This window comes from Syngnathoides biaculeatus, chromosome 17, assembly GCF_019802595.1.
Source record: "Syngnathoides biaculeatus isolate LvHL_M chromosome 17, ASM1980259v1, whole genome shotgun sequence".
NCBI classification, from domain to species: Eukaryota; Metazoa; Chordata; class Actinopteri; order Syngnathiformes; family Syngnathidae; genus Syngnathoides; species Syngnathoides biaculeatus.
Window position 1 is genome coordinate 5,889,394 of NC_084656.1, and position 20,345 is coordinate 5,909,738.

The 20,345-nt window shown below is 39.1% G+C and overlaps 1 protein-coding gene across 7 annotated transcripts in view; it reads right to left on the reverse strand.

Moving 5' to 3' along the window:
- cacna1bb (calcium channel, voltage-dependent, N type, alpha 1B subunit, b) overlaps nt 1-20,345 on the reverse strand; it is a 188,491-nt gene that overhangs the window by 33,507 nt on the left and 134,639 nt on the right. For all 7 annotated transcript variants that reach the window (XM_061847561.1, XM_061847560.1, XM_061847559.1 and 4 more), the window contains 11 exons: nt 17,652-18,368; nt 16,227-16,411; nt 15,828-15,957; nt 14,632-14,761; nt 14,044-14,103; nt 13,868-13,974; nt 4,687-4,783; nt 3,418-3,578; nt 3,072-3,221; nt 2,258-2,459; nt 1,545-1,709 (listed from right to left, as the gene is read on the reverse strand). In XM_061847561.1, the coding sequence (XP_061703545.1) occupies nt 1,545-1,709; nt 2,258-2,459; nt 3,072-3,221; nt 3,418-3,578; nt 4,687-4,783; nt 13,868-13,974; nt 14,044-14,103; nt 14,632-14,761; nt 15,828-15,957; nt 16,227-16,411; nt 17,652-18,368 (2,104 nt within the window). The remainder of the gene's footprint in view (nt 1-1,544; nt 1,710-2,257; nt 2,460-3,071; nt 3,222-3,417; nt 3,579-4,686; nt 4,784-13,867; nt 13,975-14,043; nt 14,104-14,631; nt 14,762-15,827; nt 15,958-16,226; nt 16,412-17,651; nt 18,369-20,345) is intronic.

The window sequence follows — 20,345 nt, forward strand, 5'->3', positions numbered from 1 at the left end:
GCAGCAGATTAAAACTTAATTCCAACTTGATTAAATCATTTAATTAATATTGAATTAAATGTGTGAGGTATTCACTGCATACTTTGGTATCTTTTCTTATGCTTCACACATGGTCCCCTATCCCTGGGCTTCACAATACAGTATATGATGAGTCAAGTGTCTAACCATAACTTAGAATTGATCACTCACAGTCGAATTATTCAGCAACGAATTCAGCTCATTCTATTGCAAAAAAATAGACAGTACAGCAGTCAGACGTTATTTAGTGGTTTTGTTCGGTGACTAACAACTAAATTCAAGTATCAATAGAAATGTAGTTTGTATACAAGATAAAGTGACTAAGGCTGTCAGCCTTTTATCCCGATCTGAGGGTCAAGGTTGACGATTGACGTTTCCCAGCAATATACTCCTATGCTACTTATTCTTGAATACCATGATATTTTTGTCATTTTGTTAAAAACGGGTGCCATTTAATTGGACCTTGGTATATTTTTGGGTGCACATAGGCTGCAAGCAATGAATGTTAAATAGACTCAGTGACTATTGTGACATAATCCTTTCCAGGGCAGCACTAGTCTTAACTACCCGTAAGTATTTGATGGGATTAAGAACAGTACTTTGCAATGCCCACTCTAAAACATCCTCATGATGGCATTTATTTTATGAGGTCTACCTGTCTTTGGTGAAGGAAAACAAGCACACAAGTTGATGCTGTAATTCAAAATTGGGCTGATTGTTCTCAGCCTTGCAAGCACTTCCCTCATTTTCTTTCAAAATGTATTGATATTCAATTGCTAATTATGGCCAAACAGTTCAATTTTAGTTTCACTAGATCACAGGACATGTCTCCAAAAATTAAGGTCTTGCAAATTGTAATTAGACTATTTTTTTGGTTTGTTTGTTTCATTTGAGGTAACCGCTCCTTCCTGCCAGAGTGGCCTTTCAGTCCATATCAGTACAGTACTTGTTTTACTGTGGATAAGGACACACTCTCACCAGCTTCAGTCGGCATTTTCACAGTCTTTTGCTTTTGTTCTTACATTAATATGCACATTGCAGAGCAAAGCACATTAATTCCTGAGCAGTATGATGGCAAGACATTTCCCTGGTGTTCAAACTTGCGTATATTTGTTTGAATAGATAAATATGGCACCTTCAGGCATCTGGATCTGACACCCAGAGATGATCCACACATGTTGAAGTCCACAATTTTTTTCCTGATAGCATGGGAGGCTTTTGACTTTCCAATGACATTACACAAAGAAACCGTGTTTTGTTTTTTAAACAAGTGTTTATCTCGTTATCTCAAATGTCAATTAACCTATATGAAGTTTTCAAGAACTATTTTAAGGCATACTAATCTTGCTTTATGTTAACCTCTGACTTTGAAGAAACCAATGAAATATTGGCTAAAATTTCCATTATGGTCGATAGTGAGAAATAATTTGGCCATTTTCATTTCAGGTCACACAGTATAAAGAAAAAAAGCCCGTCATTCCATATTCTGTTTAGAAATATGTGGCTTCATCTGTACTATAACTCACCTTCATCATCAACACCACAGTGTTGAGGGCAATTAGAGTCATAATAGCATATTCGAATGGAGGCGACACCACAAATTTCCACATCTTATACTGGAAGGATTGTTTGTTCTCTGGCATGTATCTTGTCAGCGGCTTGGCATTTATGGCGAAGTCAATGCAAGCCCTCTATTTGATAGAGACACAACAGAAAATGGGTGCAATTCTTTTTCACAACAGGAGAGCTTTACTCCTAACAGCATCAAATCAATCAGCTCTTAAAAATAATAATCAAATGCCTCATAACAAAATGATTTTTTAGTGTTAATAAATTATTTGAAAAAAAATGACAAATGCTCTGTGTTCACAAGCCAAGAATACGAAGAAAAAAAGAGTAAAGTGTAAAGTGAGATCGCACAGAAGGATCATTTTGTGATTTGCCTTGTGTGCACAAATTAAAACAAATAGTTGTCTGACATTTTTCCAATGACTCGTTTGTGCCATATAAGCAGTGTGCCTTTATTACACACAAATACTATTTATCCATCCATTTGTTTTCTAAGTCGCTTATCTTCAAAAGAGTCGCAGAAGTGCTTGAGCCTATTCCAGTTATCTTCAGGGAGGAAGCGGGGTACACCCCGAACTGGTTGCCAGCCAACAGCAGGAGCATTATAACTATAAATATGAAAAATCCTCCTCAATGCATGTAGACAAGATCAAAACATTTACTCTCCTACCTCATTTTTTTCCAGGCTACACTCAGACATGGCTTTGTCTCCCTGCTCCTGGAAGGTGATGATAATCAAAGCCACAAATATGTTGACAAAGAAGAAAGGGAACACCACAAAGTACACCACATAGAAGATGGATGTCTCCATGCGGAAGCCTGGACTGGGGCCCTGGTCCTCATACGTGGCATCCACTGAGTGTTTCAGAACACTGAAAGCAAGAAATGGGATTTAAAGTGATGATTCATACACACCATCCATGTAGAAATACATTGTACCCTGCAAAGTAAAGACTCCAAGTCAGAAGGGTCCAGGTCATTTTCAGTGAGTGACTAAAACCGTTTGCCCAATATTGTCAATTAATCTGATACGCTGGATGAGATAATATAAACTTGCCCTTATTAAAAGTTAGCTTATTCCTGACTTATGCATCTTGAGTGAGCCATAAAACAGAAAATAACCAAGTTGTTGAATACGTACAGTACAAGGCAGGCATGTAATGCTATAAATCCTTATTGGCAAGCATCGTGATAATATGATTGCATAAAATCAAAGAATGGGATGGACCAATTAATGTTTTGTAGGAGAAAGATGCAGTAACTACATATGTGCCTAAACAGAAGACTGAAAGTAAGATTTTATGCTTGATTGACATGACATTTTTATAACGGGCCTTAGCTTCATCATGTACCTGGGTGAAATAAGTTAGATTTCGCTTCATTTTCATGTGTAAGTATCCATCGCATTTTCACAAATGGGCATTGCTAACTTTACATTTGCAATCGTAATGTGCAGCATGAATCTGATGATTATTATGACTTACAGAGGCCAGCCCTCTCCAGTGGAAACAGTGAAAAGCGTTAAGAAGGCCCAAAGAACATTATCGTAGTGGAATTCATATTTCTTCCACTCTCTGGGCTGAGCTTCAACGTCGCGTCCACGTTCCACTTTGTCATAGTCCAGAAATTGACCCCTTTGACAAATGAGAGAAAAGGCTCATTTGTAATCATGACAAACAGAAAATACCTACTGTAAGTTCCAAGGAAAAAAAGATGTGGATTAGACTCATGATCAACATAGTAGACTGAATTGGAGTAGGCTTTTCATTGGCTGGCATGAAAAGTATCACACAAGAAACACAGGAAGGCCAAAGACTCAAACTGGTGTACCTGCAGTCTTTCTCGAGACCTTTGGACTCATCAGTACAGTAAAAGAATTTGCCTTTAAAAAGCTGCACAGCTATCACCGCAAAGATGAACATAAAGAGGATGTAGACGATGAGGATGTTGAGAACATTCTTCAGGGAATTCACAACACAGTCAAACACAGCCTGGAAAGTAGAGGACACAAATGTCAGTAACAAGGAGACAACCTGGATGTACGTATAGCACCCCCTCAATGTTTGTCTTTCTCCTCTGTGGTCTGCTCTGCTGGTGTTGGGTGTATTGTGAGAATAAGTGCTTTGTGTATACAATGTGACATGCATGATCACAATCAAGTTTTTTTTTTTGTTTTCACATGGAGTGAGCCAAGAAAGTATTTCTCTCGTGGTCGACCAGGCTGTCCATTATTATGTTATTAAAGAAACTATGTAAGTCTGTCAGCCTCGATTTAATTTTTTCTTTTTTGTTTTTGGTGTCCAAATACTGATTTTCTTCACTATATATATTATGCTCGCATCCACGATGACACAAAGAACAGCTTCAGCACATTGTATTGCTTGCCCCAAAAACATACTTTTAAAAATCTAAACACTTAACTTCCTAAATTATTGAACTACAAGAAATGCAATCAAGGACAAAAAAAACAAAACATTTATTTAGCATATTTCTTCAGTGACAGCAATCCCTGATTGATTTTAAATTAACAATTTTGCATATCTCCAACTATCCATCCATCTTCTGCTTATCTGGGGTTGGGTCACAGGTGGAGTATCTTAAGCAGGAAATTCTTTCCTATCTCTGGCCACTTCATCTTGCTCTTCTGGAGAGGTCCCAAGAGATTCCCAGGTGAACCAGAAGAGATAGTTGACGACGAGTTAGTGGACGACCCGGGACATGCTGGAGAGCATCCAGGCATTCTCCCAGTTGGATATGCCTGAAACATCCCACCAGGGAGGTGTCCATGACACATCCTAACAAGATGCCCAAGCCACCTAATCTGCCTCCTCTCAATGCGCCCCCTCTGGATGACTGAGTTTCTAACTTTATCTCTTAAGGAGAGGACTGTGAGCGTAGGAAACTGATTTTGGTTTCTTGTATTTGTGCGCACATGTTTGTGTCTGTGTGTCTGCCTGTGTACATGCATTTTAATACACTAAAGCTGTTTAAAAAATCACCTACTGTACATGAACACAGTGTTGTTACCTGTGCAGTGTGTCAACTGACATTTGTTTTGACCTGAGTGACCATATTGAGCGACAGAAGAGATTGCTGTACCTTGAGTTTGGGCAGACGTTTAATGGTTTTGAGCGGCCGCAAGACTCTGAGGACCCTCAGGGACTTAATGGTGTTGATGTCCTTTCCTTTTGTCCCTCTGTGGAGATTGAGATGATGGTAAATTTCTGATCTGTTGAGTAACCCATTACCAATCAACCCTTTTATGCCTCCATCCTCTAAGAACAGCTGATTTCAGTACATCAAGTAAATCCTAAACGCAAGGAGGAATACCTTTTTACAATCTGTTAGTAGTAAAATATATTCGAGTGTTACATAATGTCATTGTACGGTAACACAGTGCAGCAGTGAAAAGTAAATTTTGATGGAGTTAAACAAAAGTGTCACCAATTTGAGACATCCATGTCATACTAAATGCAACCTTTTGTTTATATTGCAAAATATTATGCATTTGTAAAACAATCCCTTCCAACTCAAAAATTAATTATGAAATATCTAAACGCCAATGGTAGTTTTTACTATCACTAGTAGAACAACATACAAATGCTAAATAATAATAATAATAATAATAATAATAATAATAAAATAATAATAATAATAATAAACCTCAGATAAATCAGTAAAGAATCAACTTCTTGTGGAGGTAAAAGCTTCTTTGCAGGAACCACTCACATGATTCTTCAGCTGATGCTGCACGTTTTATGAACTAAAAACGTCTGGGATGCTCTGATCCTGATAAGATTGTGTACAGCTGAACCATCACTGACTCAAAGACTGAAATTGGCCAAGGTTGCAAAACAATGCTTGAATAGTTTTCCCAATCCGAGAGCCACATATATAAAATCTAAAGTACATGAGACTAAGTAGAAATATAGAAAGCAGTCTTTCAATACAACAAAAGCTACAAACCCCAATTCCAATGAAGTTGATACATTGTGTAAAATGGACATAAAAACAAAAGAACAAAGTCTTTTTTTTTAAATATATTCAAATGAATACATGACCAAGACAAGATATTCAATGTTAAAACCGATGAGTTATTTTATCGTTTTGGAAATATTGTCTCATTTTGAATTTGATGCCCCTTCCAAGAAAGATGGGATTGGTGAAATAAGACTGGGAAAGTTGAATGCTCAAAAAAAAAAAAAACCTCTGGTATTCAATTGCGAACAGATTAATAGAAACAGGTGAGTATAATCATTGAGTGTAAAAGGAGCATTGCCAAAATGTTCAGTTGTTCAAAAGCAAGGATGGGGCAACAGTCACCACGCATGAGCAACTACATGAGCATATAGTCCAACAGTTCATTATCACCATTTCTAAATGTAGAATTGCAACTAATTTCAGGATTTCAAAGTTACTATAATATTACCAAAAGATTCAGAGAATTTGGAGACATCTCTGCACCTAGGTGACAAGGCTGAAAATCAGCATTAAATGCCAATCCAATCACTTTCAATCCCTCAAGTTGAGACTGTATTAACAACTGGCATGATTGTGTGAAGGACATTGACACGTAAGGTTGGGAAGAATTCAGAAAACCATTGGGACTTAAAGTTTTGCCACTGCATCTATCAAGACAAGCATGTAAGGGCATAAAAGCCATAAACATGTAAAGCCATATATCAATAACACTCATAAATACTGCCGGCTGGTCTATCTCCCAGCCCCTCTGAGATGGACTGTGGTTTGACGATTCTATATTGAAAATTGTTTTGGGAAATCATGGATGTTATGCCCTCTTGGCCAAAGAGGAAAAGGACCATCTGGATTATCCGTGCAAAATTCAAAAGCCAGAATCTGTGCTGGTATGGGGTTGTGTAAGTGCCCATGGCATGGGTAACTTACACATTTGCCGCCTGGTTTACATGCAGCCTTCTATTCTGAATATAATCAGTTTACAAATCGATCTTTAATGAAAATGCTCCCTATATACACCTCAATCGGAATAAACCGGCCAAATCCGAATAGAGGTCCATTAGGTTTCGCAGGTTTGGACTATTACTTTTTCAAACTTATTGGCAGAAATCTTTGCCATGCGAAATGGTGTCACCATTTATGGACGGCATAAATATGGCAGATCCTGCATTATTTGGTATCTGTTTATTAATCAAGCATTTTTTTTTTTACAAAAAGATATACAAACAACTAGCGACTGCTAAATAAACGCAGGCCTCCATTTTAATGAATGATGTAACGTTCACGACAAAGTGTGCATGTCACAGCTGTTCCAATTAAATGTACTGTATGTACATGTTGATACCCAATCAGAATAAATCATGTAAACAGTTGACCAGAGATCATGTCAACCCAGCTTGTGAAGGCATCATTCATGCTTAAAGTATAGTATATACAGTATGTTGCCATCCAAGCAACGTCTTTTTCAGGAAAATCCCTGCTTATTTCAGCAAGACGTTGCAAAACCACATTCTGCACAGTACAACAGCATAACTTTGTCGTTGCAGGGTGCAAGTACTAGACTTGCCTGCCAGCAGTCCAGACTTGCCTGCCATTGAAAATGTGTGGCAAATGACATGAGCAAAAAATACAACAATGGAGACCCTCGATTGTTGACCAAATGAACTTTTACATCAATCAAAATGGGTATGAGTTCCACCTACAAAGCTTCAAACATTAATGTCCTCAATTACAAACGCTCATTGAGTATTGTTATCCGGAAAAGCGACATAACACAGCGGTCAATGCGCCTCAGTGTTAGCTTTTTGGGAATGTGTTCAGGTTTCAAATATAAATTGAAGGAAGTTTTATAACTATCCATTTTCTGAATCACTTATCCTTACTAGGTGTCCTGGCATTTATTCAAGCTGACTCTGGGTGAGAAGTGTGGTCTGGCCTGAACTGGTATCCAGCCAATCATAGGACACATATAAAGAAAGAACCTGTCACACTAATATAAACAGGGTCTTCGTGCGTTACATGCCCATGTTTTCTTACACCACTGAGCAAACTACTTCATTGTGAACCATTTGTAACCTTGAAAAGATGTCAGACCCACGGTAATATTTTGTTACCCATTTGTGACCCACTTTTGGGCCCCTGACCACGAGTTGAGAATCACTGATCTGGAGCACATTTTCAATGAGGCATGAGAAGAACCAGAATCAATATTGTGGATCCACTCAATCCACTGATCCACTGATGACACAGTATATGTAAGCATGTGATCATTTTTTCATTTTATTGGGACTGAGATTAAAAAAAAATTCTACACGGAGAACTCAAGTCTCACCAAATCAGGCAAATGCACCTTTTTGTGTGCTTTCTTTTAAAAGCACAATTTTACTTACTTTTCCAGAGGATTTGGTCAAATAATAACAATTGTGACGCATCATTACTCAATTATCCAATAATGTGTCTCTCACACAAGGATAAACACTGAACTGGTAAACTTATGAAGGGTAACTGGGAGCAAGGAACTCTTAATGATGAAAATCTCTACTCCACTCCCAAAGTATTGGAACAGTGGGGCCAATTTCTCTATTTTTGCTGAAGACTGAACAGGTGCCATGTTAACGTCTGATTGGGAGGTGAGCATAGAGACGACAATGAGAGCGTCAATGACTCGTTAATATTCACTCACTATCTGCTGGATTTATTTGGACATATTCGCATTACAATTACCACATGTATCCAGGTAACGGCAAAGTCATTCATAGTTTTCCTGTACAAGTGTACGGAGGCTGGCAAGGCTTCATCTTTAAAAACCTCAACTGCAACTCAACTTTACAACCACAGCTGAAAAAAACTGGCTGTACATAAAGATTGAACATGAATAGAATAGAATAGAATAGAATAGAATAGAATAGAATACAATAGAATAGAATAACATTTATAGTCATTGTGTGGTGCAGATACAACAAATAAAATAATAATGACCAGCATACAGTAGACTTTTGGCAGGATCAATGTTCTTACAGCTCTTGATCTCTACCAGAAGGTTTGTGACAGGAGAAGCTGGTTTAATCGGCAGAAGTCAAGGAGCATGAAATGGAGCGGGAGACAACTTTGACCACCGCTGACTCTTGTATTGGTTTTGATGGTAAGACTGTTTTGGGGAATATTAACTTGTGGAGAAGGTGATTTTTCCATTAGTCAAGTTCTGGTAGCTTGAAAAATATTGGCAGTGGCACTGTTATGCTACCTGACCTTTCCACAAGACCTCTACATGTTGCCGTGCATATAGAACGTGGGCTTAGCTGTTCCAAATATTTTGAAAGAAGTGTAAATAATTAAATCAACCAATCCCAAACCTCACATCTTTCCATAGCTTTCACAATAATCCTTGCAACAACACGATAATACTCAAACAAATGAAGATGAGCACGGTGGCCTACTTCTATGTGTCATAACACATGGTTGAAAGGTAGGCACAAAGAAAAGGAGAAGTGTGGTTCCATCCTTCTCCTCCCTCAGTTAAAGCCAAACAAAAAGACATGCACCTCTCATGCTCACATTACTTGACTACTAGGGCATGCAAGCTGAAAAGACAATGCCACCTCTCGTTATTGAAGGGCCCGAACACGCTGAGATGACAACAACAGTCTCCCAATAGCTTTCAGCAGGTCTGCGGTGTTTGTTAAAAGAGTTTAGGATCCAGGTATATAAGGTCATCATTATTCATCGGAAGCTTGGACGACTCAAAAGCTGTTTTGGAGTCGGAGCACTTTCTAACTGGATGTTTACTCACAGAACCTTTAATGCCTCTACAAAAAAAACAGTCTGCCCAATTCATATCACATTAAGAGCCTACTTACTTGGGGTATTCTGACTCATTATGTAAAAACAGCAAACGGGTTTAACTAAATGTGATTATTTAATATTAATGAATAAAATGATCACTTGTAAGCATTGTTTTGACAGCTATCATGATTTATCGTGAGGAATTGTGTTTCGTTAATGTCGGAACCATTGGAGAAGATTTCAGATTCATCCAACATGCTGTATCAACTACATAGTGACCTTCTGAAAGCTACGAAATGGAGCTCCCAATATTCTCTTTTTGTCCTGATATCCAAATATTGGGACAGGAACTATTTTTTTTTCTACAAGGGAAGAGGGACACATGGTCATATCCCAAACACGTTGGGATGGAGGCCAACAACAACCAAAAATCTTGGGAGGTGGATAAGAGAAGCATTCTTTGCTTCACATGTTGGAAAGACGGGGAAGGAGGGTAGACAGGCAAAAGGTAGATAAGGACTGTTCCCACCTGGCCACACTTTGTTGCGATCTGATGAGAAAAAGCAATGGTAAGCAGACAAACACACACACACAATGCATTAACACCATAACCCAGAAAAAGGCCAAAAACCAAAGGTAGACCAAATGGATATAACAAAACACTGTACAATAAAGCCAAATAAATTATTTAAGCATATAACCACATGGTGTGAAGCAAGGTAAAAAAGCAGAATTTCAAATGATGACCTTATACTGTGGTTTAAAAAAAAGGGCAGATGAGTTCTTCAAGTGGATGAAAAGCCAAATCAAGGACTTGTCACACAAGTGATTTTAAATAAAATGGTGAAAACGAGTAAAGGTAATGACCCGATTTGCTTGACAATGAAGGGACACTCTGAAGGAATACTACATGACTGATGACATTCACATGACAGCTAAAAGTGAAGAAAATCACATTTTACAATGTCACTGTCTGGTTAGTGGGCACCTTTCTGCTTCAGTACCTCAGCACTTACTGCCTCCAAAACTGCTAAATAATCGTTTCACTCATGATTATTACACTGGCTAGAAACATACTGTATCTGTATATTAATTCAACTAAATTAACTCTTAAAGTCCTACTGACACGTAAAGCATGATCTTTAGCGTTCTTAATGAAAAAAAGGCAGACGGAATGGAACCTTCCGTTTTTTCACCACACGTCATGATGTTGTTGTATATGGATTTTTGTATCTCCTGCCATGAAAATCCTCTCGAGGCATTCGTTTTGGAGAAGAAGCAGGAAGTGACATTTTTTCCAGAAGCCCACATTGGCGGTTTAGTGTGTTTATACTTCTTGTACCGGCGCGAAAGTATTTTTTTTTTTTTTCCGTGTGTTAGCCAAAATGCCATCTCGCTGTATTGCTGGATATTGCTCGATCACTCGGGGGGACGGATTCACTCTTCACATGTTTCCAAAACATCCGGTTCGTTGTGGAAAATTGATTGCAAAGGTGCAAAGGACGAGATCTTTGTGGGTTCGAAATGACAGGTAGGTGTGTATAGAGCAATAAAAAAAAAAATAATAGTTGGGGAGGGGACGTAATCCTCTCAGAAGTAACAAAAGATCTGCGTCATAATAACTTAATAAAGTACGTAAGTCAGGGGTGGTAAATATGTTGATGTGTGCAGCCGCGGGCAGCATTTTCGTCGCTCATGGGCGGGGAGGTAGTTTGGCCGCATGTGGTTTGGCCACAAGCGGGAGGAGAAAGGAGCGCTCCCCCCCACCGGTCAAAGGTGTTACACCAAGCATGGGTCCTCCTGAGTACGCTACATACTGTCATACACACTATCATACACACTGTCAGGGAGTCTGTTGTTAATTAGAAGTGATTCACATATTTAAATATGGCTTGAAATGATAGGATAATATTACCCCAGTCACTTCACTCGATTGTGAGGTGTTCTCTTCTTCGAAAAGAACTTCCGTGTCAGAAGGGGCGTCGGAAAAATCGGAAAATCTCTGTTGTTCGTCTCCCATAACAGGTGGCAAAGCGTCATCTCAATGGCGACTGTCCAAGTGTGACAGTTGTAAATGACGTAGCATGTAATATGGCTACCGCATGGATGTCGAATGAAACTTCTGCAACTTTGCGCATGAATGACACACTCTCCGCTCATATTTGTTTTTTTGTATGGACGTTGAAGTGTATTATGTAGGACTAGATGTTAATATCCCTCTATTCATGCATATTTCGGCTCCGATGAGGCTCTGTGTGAGATGTTCAAATAAGTGATGGCACCCTACGGGTTATCAAGTGGGCTTCCTTTCATCATCAAGTGTTTCGCCGATGTAATATGGAATATGTAATTTTCATAACAATATCTAGCTGGCCAAATGAGTTGACATATACGGATTAATAGATCGCAGTTCTGTTGTTTTGGCGATGGTCATCAAGTAGCATCAGTTGTGAATGTCTTTTAAGTCTTGCAATGTGAAAGCAGCCTCTCACATCATTGTCGATTACGTAAATGATCATGATCAGAGCGACCAAATGCTTGAGAGGAAGGGAGACTGGGTGACGGGTTAATGATGGGGAAATGTTTGAGTCTGATAACTTGCCTAAGTTAATTAGAGGCATATTAATGGTACTATATGAGCGCAGGACCGTGCATTAGTTGTCACAGAGATACTGACAAAACCCTCATTTTGTATTTTTATGGGTTTTTTTTAGACAAGGCATTAGTCATTTTAAGCTTACTTAATAGATTTAAATTTGCTTCTTAGTTGACTTTTCATATGCTAATTCAGCACTCATCTTTTGCATCCGAAGCAATGTTTATGCTTAGCTTTTAAAATTGTTGTCTCAGCCAGTAAGGTATGTTACAATAGGTCATTGCTGCCAACATTATCGGATAAAACTGGGAAATTGGTCTTTTATAACACAAATATACACAAGCGTATGCCAGTATCTCTGGTTGTCACTGATATGAGTAAGTCTGAAACATTCATATAGCGGTGATGTTGCAGAAGATAAATCGATTAAGTCTACAAATGATGGGAAGGAAGGAAAACAGAAGATCCAAACAGGACAGACAAGCACAGACTAAAAGACTGAAAGCTCAGGCATTACCCCATTAGGCTCCTGAAAGCAATCCAAGGAAGAAACCGAGGATGGAAGGAAAAAACGTCAAAGAAGGAGACAAATATACAACAATCAGCAACATGTAAATAGACAGAGAAGCATCAGTTTATAGTCAGAAAAGGAGAAGAAAACAGAGACACAGAAAGCAGAAAAAGGATCATTAAGGTGGGAATCTGTAAGGAGTTTTGAGACGGAGCCCAAGAGAAAATGGCATGTGTGGAATAACTAATGGAAAAGGATAAAAAGAGAATGGGAAATCTGCGGCGTACTAGTGAGACCCTAAGTGCAGGTCCAGATGAGATTAATTCACTCTGTTTACAATGCCTCGGAATTTTTGGAGAGATGTTAAAACCACAGGGAAATATTTGACTAGAAATAATTCTGATTGATGCAAACCTCATACCAAACATGAAGCATTTTTATGTCTTGCATTTAAATATCGACACCATTATAATCTGCCAAGACACTGAGAAACTCTATTTGAAAGTATTCAAAATTTGGGTTGCTAAAATAAGCATAAATAAGAAAGAATAAGGATCTATTGTATTAGCTCCAAACACCAGTTTAATAATATGTAAGAAATTGTATTTCTTCGTTAATCAGAATACTCTACATAAACCTGCCACAATTGGATGGTAATTTTTTTCTTGAATATCTAATATTAAACTACATGTCAAACATTGTATGTTGACTGAATTTAATAAGAAAATGTGATTATTTTTTCAAGTCTAATTTCCACAAAAACTTATTGATCATGGCACTTGATTTAAGGGTATGTGTTCTAATGTGGCCCAGAGCGGAGATTATCCATGACCCTGATCCCAGGTCACCAGCTCTTCCAGCTCCTTCGGGTAGGCGCTACCAATCAATGCAAGTCAAAACTAGCAGGCATTCAAACAGTTTTTCCGTGTGCGAATTAAGTCATTAAATTCTTGATCAACAAACTTACTATTCTCTGCCTCGTGCCGTTGTTGGGACACACCCTCACATCCTGCTGTTCCAACCAGTAATAGTATTAGTAATATATTCTGTACAGTATTGCACGACTTGTCACTTTAAACTGCTTCTTTGTTCTTGTTAGTTGTTTGTTCTTTGTTCTGAATGTCGTAATATGGAGGCACTGACTGCGGAGACAAATTGGTTGCGTGTTGTTACACACTTGACCAATAAAACTGATTCTGATTCTGATTGACACCATGTTAGCAGATAAACTTGGTGTAGCACAAAAGCAACTTATGCCAGGTACGTTATTTCAACATATCGCAGTGCTCTGAATGGGATTTTGAATGCAAAAACATATGATGCTTTAAACAATTGTTTATGGTTAAACAATCAAGTATCAACAATGGAAATGCATTCATACAAAAAACAAAGTAAAAGCATTAAAGAAGACTTACGAGCAGGCGAACGCCACAAGAGCGCCACTGACCACAATGAAGTCAAGAATGTTCCATAGGTCACGAAAATAGGAGCCAGGATGGAGGAGCAGTCCTAAGTCAATCATCTGGAGAATGAACACAATTATATAAGGAAAAAAATACCCCAAAAAAAGTTATTTAGGTGTTTTGTTTACCTTTATCACCATCTCAAAAGTAAACACTCCAGTGAAGACATAATCCAGATACTTGAGGACCTGCAAAACAAACAGAAAGCGTGAGATATGTGAATAGCACATGTCAGAGGAATCTTAAGGCTTGTCAACTTTGGACCCTTCTCAACCAGCACAAGACATGCAAATAAGACAGAAAACACACATACAAGTCACATCAAAATCATGTTGACCCTTTGCAGAATAATAATTGGTGTTATCTGTCAAAGTTCAAAAAGTCAGGTCATACCTTTTTCAGTCTCATATAAAATAGGAATTATTGTGTTATAACATACTTTCCGGATACTTTCTGAAATGGGCATGCGCCAGCCTTCCTTTTTTAATTGATGAACAAAAGCCTATTTTGTTTCTTCCTAGTCCTACTACTATTTGCACAAACTGTTAAGACTTTTTAGCAATTATATATCAACAAATCAGTCAGTCAAAATAAGAGTGAACAGGCACATCTTCATGAAAAGATTACTTTTTACGGTGTGTCGTGGAATCTGACAACTTGGACACTATGACACTTTGGAAGTTTGTGTGTACGGCCATCTTCACAGTCTGACTCACGTTGTTACGCGGTGCATTGGACTGAACGGGGTCCTCGGCTGCCAGGGCAATGCTGCTCATGGTAATGACCATCAGGATGCACATTTCAAAGTAGCGTAGGTTGACCACGTAGTGACATAGCCGCCGCACCCTGTGACACCACACGCACGGACTTTTTAAGAGTGCTTACAATGAAGAGACAGCTCATGTTCAAGTGACATGCTCCCAAAACAAGCCAGGAATAACAAGCATTCCACTCACACTCAAATGACTCATCAGGTTTGTCAGGATAGCTAAGGAGCAATATTAAACAACTTAAGATGCATTTTCAGCAGTGAGGGACTTCAGCAAGGTAAAAATACATTCCTTGGTACTTTTAGGAAATTAGGTGTTGCAACACAAATACAAGATGTTTTCTTATCTGATAATTTTAGTCACAAGACGTTTTTTTGGGCAATTTACACAACCAAAGGAAATTTATTTTTAAATATATATTGTTACCTGATTTTGTCATTGTAGTTGTACAGTCTTAACCAGAATTGTGTTTCTTAAAGTTTATCCGAAACAATTTCCTGTTCCATCCATCCATCCATCCATCCATCCATCCATCCATCTTCTCAGTCGCTTATCCTCACAATGGTCGCAGGGAGTGCTGGAGCCTATCCCAGATTAAACCTGGGACCTCAGAACTGTGAAGCCAACGCATTCCATCTGATCCACCGTGCTGCCAAATTGCTGTTCTCATTTATGTGTTAAAGTTTCTCCGCTTGAAGTGTGCATGTTTGATTAATAACAAAGGATAAGTGTGGAAATTGCACAATTTTTGATGACTTAATAAAAAATATATGTTATTGCCCAGGCGGCACTGGTAAAGCGTTGGCCTCACAGTTCTGAGGACCTGGGTTCAATCCCGGCCCTGCCTTGGTGGAGTTTGCATGTTTTCCCCGTGCCTGCGTGGGTTTTCTCCGGGCACTCCGGTTTCCTCCCACATCCCAAAAACATGCAACATTAATTGGACACTCTAAATGGCTCCGAAGTGTGATTGTGAGTGCAACTGTTTGTCTTGATGTGACCTGCGATTGGCTAGCAAACAGTTCAGGGTGTACCCTGCCTCCTGCCCATTGACATCTGGGATAGGTTCCAAAATTCCCCGCAACCCTCATGAGGATAAGTGGCAAAGAAAATAGATGGATGGACGTTATTATCCAATGACTTACGGGTTTGTTTGTCCAAAGATGAACATGGAACTATAGGGGAGGATTTGCCGAGGCCTACTGACAGCATCATCCTCTTCCAGAGCTTTCTTTTCCTCATTCACTCTGAAGTTGCCGGAATCAATGTTGTTCACTAATGTGGAAAAGTAGATATAAGTATTTATCATAGATGACAACCGAAAGACAGAAAATACCTCTATCATTTTAATTTCTACTTTCAAAGCGTGACCTGATTTTGAACCAAGGAAACAAAGCGTTGATAGCCATAACATTTACAACAAACATGTCTTCGCCCACTTCAAACAATTCCTCATCAGATGAAAGTGTACATTTCCATGATCAGAGCTCTGAAACTTTATTATGAAAGTGTGCATAATGTGATGTGATGAAGGTTCTGCTCACTGGGAATAATGGTGGTCTCTCCAGGTGGGGCAGTTATGGTTACAGGGATGTGAATGGTGTTGCTGTTAAGGCCGGCCTGGCTGGCTCTTGTGGAGTTCTTTTGGTTGTCAGCGTCCTCTTGCTTGTCTCCAAGACTGAGTTGACTGGTGGCAAGACCCTCTTCCTCACCATCAGACTGCATCTCCCTGGGGAAATAAATGTGTATCTTACTAGGAGCAACAATGTGCTCCCTTTGCTTCAAACTCATGCAACCAAATAAGATCCAGTATCTAAAGAAGACTGAATATAAGTTTCCTGAAACAACAAACATGCAGTGCTTTATCACCTCATTGCCCATAAACCTAAAGAGTAAAATCAATGTTTTTGCATCTTTAAATGGATTGTATGCTGTTTACATATAATTATTATGTCTTCCATAAGAGTATGGTGTAAAACCTAAGGTCCAGGAAGCAGAGCAGGCCTGCATGCCATTTTATGTGGCCTGTGAAACCCCGATACAATTTTTCTTTACGTCTACTAAAAACTAGTTATCAACATTAAAAAATGTTCATAAAAAGCAGGTCAGGTATACATGTTCCATCACAGAATATATTAGGTAAGAGATACTAGCCACAAACAAACAGTGGAGATCAGCTTCTGGCAATTTAGATATGGCAGTCAACTGCGTTGACACCATCTTTCCATTCTCTGTGCTGTTTATCTTTACTAGGGTCGTAGGTGTGCTGAAGTCTATCCCAGCAGAGTTTGAGTGAGAGGCGAAGAATACGCTGAACTAGTTACCAGCCGGGGCACATAGAAAGAGACAACTATTCACATTCACACCAATACTCGTACTACTCTTCCTACTACAAAGACTAATAAAAAAAAATAATAATAATAATATACAGAAAATGTATAATTTTTTTAGGTCTCACCAAATCTTTGTTGTAGTTTTCAGTTTTCAAGAGAATTTGTGACTGTACGTCTACACGTTATCAGCCAAAAAAAAAAAAGTGATAAATTTGAATAATTGTAGGAATTACAGTGTTTTACTCAAGTCTATTCACAACCTTCCTTGATACTTGCACCATATGAGAATCATTTGGATACCTCAAATATCATAAATGGTCAAAGATTTTGATTCTGTGAATCATAAGGCAAGGAGGCTCCACAGAGGAGCAAAAGTATAATGTAATCGAGGAGCCCTTTCTGAGTCTTTTTTGTCTTTACCAGTTATATAAAGATAGAAACTGTAAATAAACGGGTTTTGGGATTTTGAGTTTCATAACTCTGATTTCAGATGAATCATAAACCTGCCAGGGACATAAGTGGCAGCAGTGTGGCAACTCCATAAGGAAACATATTGAACTGACGTGTCCATGAAATGAGATCTCATTTCTCAGAAAAAATGTATCTCTGAACATGTAAACATACTGAAGAGCTTACCTATGACCTTTCTTGCACGTTTTGCTTTCATTTTCATCCAGAGTTGACTGGGCTCTGACCATTCTAGAGCAACGTGCTTTTCTTTCTCCATTACCATCCCCTCCTCTTTCCCGGACCCTACGATCTCCGTGGGCACCATTCGCTAATGTCCCATTTCCCTCTTTTGGTGTACGATGTGAGTGGTGATGGCGATGGCCTCTTTCTTCACCTCCTCCTCGGACATCAGAGATCTCCTCTTCAGGAGAGCCTGTGTGATGATGCCGCCTGCGTCTCTGCCCCTCATCTCGACTGTGGCTACTTTCCCCTCTCCTCTCTTTACTCTGAGCCCCGTTGCTATTGTGATCTTTGCTCCGGCTGTGATGGGTGTGATGCCTCGTTGCACGGCCATCACCTCCGTCCCTGCCCTCGCCGTTCCTGTCCCGATGGCGGTGGTGTTTCCTGGTGTGTGAATGGAAGTTGTCTCCCGTGCTGTCTTGCTGTCCTTCCTCAGGAAGTCTGTTAGGATCGTCGCTGTTCCTGGACTCCACAACAAGGGGCCTGTCCAGGTGAGTCTTCATGTCAGGATGGAGATGGAGAACAGACGAGAGTCGTAGGCGCTCCTCTGGATCAAGCTCGTTAAACAAAGCCTCGCTGCTCGCTCTCATGTTGTGTCTCCTCAGTTGGTTGGTTCTCTGCTCCCATACTGACATGGTTTTGGCTGCCCGTTGTTGTTCCTTGCTAGTTACAAAAAAGAAAAAATCCCACATAGAAACATCAGAATTAATGTGGTTGCATTTACTATACTTTTAAATACATTGATTTTGGAGAGATTTTGATTCACAAAAGTTTACACAAAGCCATGTCATCTTCTAACCTTGATGTTATATTGTTAATCAATATTATGTGCTTTTTATACAGCTCGTAAAGTGCTCGTAAAGTCATTTTTCTGTGGGGTGGAGGCTGGCGGGAAGGGAGGGTTTGAAGGTAAGTGCTGAAAACGTCCAAAGACGGAAAAAATGAGTACTGAATTGTTGAGCTACTGTTTTTCACTGTTTGAGTTGTCTGGATTCTTTGGGTGGGGCTAAAAAGTTGCCTATATTTGGGTCTGTCTAATACCGCCCAAGTCCACTCAATTCGCCAGGCGAGCTCGTGAGCTAAAGAGCTAACCAACTTGCTTAACCAAAGCAGGTGTGCAATATGTGAGCACCTCTGTCAGTGTTGTTGTGTGTGACTCCCTAAAAGAGGCATGGAAAAGTTAGCTATTCATTATAAACTGAGACTCACATTACACACTGACCACAGACAGTTCACCACGTAGCGTGCAAAGAAATGTATTTAACAGGTGAACGGCTTGTGTCTAACGCCTAAATTGGACAAACCCATGCAATCCTGCAGCTGGAAGGAGAGCTCTATTTTTCATGATTGGAGCCTAATTCTTTTGTGGTTGGTTTATTGGTTTGAGATTTTTTTTTTTTTTCATTCAAATTTGACAGCCTCGTTAACACTGTTCTCTGTGCTGTGTCAAATTTACAAGACATTTTTCTGGTCCCTTTACAGGCACTTTAACAAACCAAACAAACAAGCATGTCACAAAACGATCTGTGATGCAGACCACATATGTCACTCATGGTAATGTATTATGCAGAAATCTAAGCACAGCACGGCTTGAGGTTTAGGCTGTGCAGAAAATTCTGTGCATGAAACCAGAAAGCAATGGAATGAGACCACACAATGTTCCAAGCTACAGTAAATGTACATGTACCCCAGGATGCCAGTCATTAACACACCTCTGATTTTATTTTTTATTTTTTTCACAGGGAAAGGGTGACCTCTCCACAATCACCAGCTATTAGCATGATCCCTTTTGCAAACAATGCATACTCATCCAAACATAGCACTCCCTGTCAGATATTCCTCCTGCCCATAAAGAGCCATAGCCTAATACAATAACATAATTTATTGCTTGACTGTCATATTTAATGTGATGTACATATTTAACATTGATATTCTTATGAGTTAAAAGTTAAAACAGTTTAGAGATAAAACAAACAGTTAAAAGAAATCCCTTCAGTTGTGCTTGGAATTGTGTTGGTTAAACAAAAAAAAAAGGTTTCATATACTGTTTAGCTTTTAGTAGAGGAGGATTTCCACCCACACCTTGAATGATGTAAGGATATCTGTAACTTTCACAGTAAAGTCAAGGTTTTCCAACTGGAAAAGAAACAATTTGTACTCTACTAAGACAAACTGTGAGTCATGGGAATGCAAATAGAATCCTGTAATTCAAATGCTGATGTGGAATTTGCAGGGGCCCATCAAACAAATGAGCTAATCTAGAACCTATTCAGAGAAAAACGCAAACGCTTGATGCAAACGTTCGCTTTCTACATACTGTATGCTGTTGTTGAGTGAAAATATCATTTCCCTTCAAATTCCATTCGTTATGTCCCCTCCTTTTAAAAAAGGAATCTTGCATTGCGTCTTTGAAGACTGATTACTGAGACTTGACAGAAGTAGATTGAGTAGCTTCATATCAAATAATGCTGCAACGGGAAGTTAAGTATGGAAAAAAAATGTCTTTTTTCATAACAAGTGTACAATTCTATCCAGTATTTTCCTGGATAATAGGAAGATACCAAAGTACTCTGAAGGAATGTGAAACCTATTTTATATAGTATTGTTTTGGTTGTTGTTTTGGGAACATGAAAGCTGCCA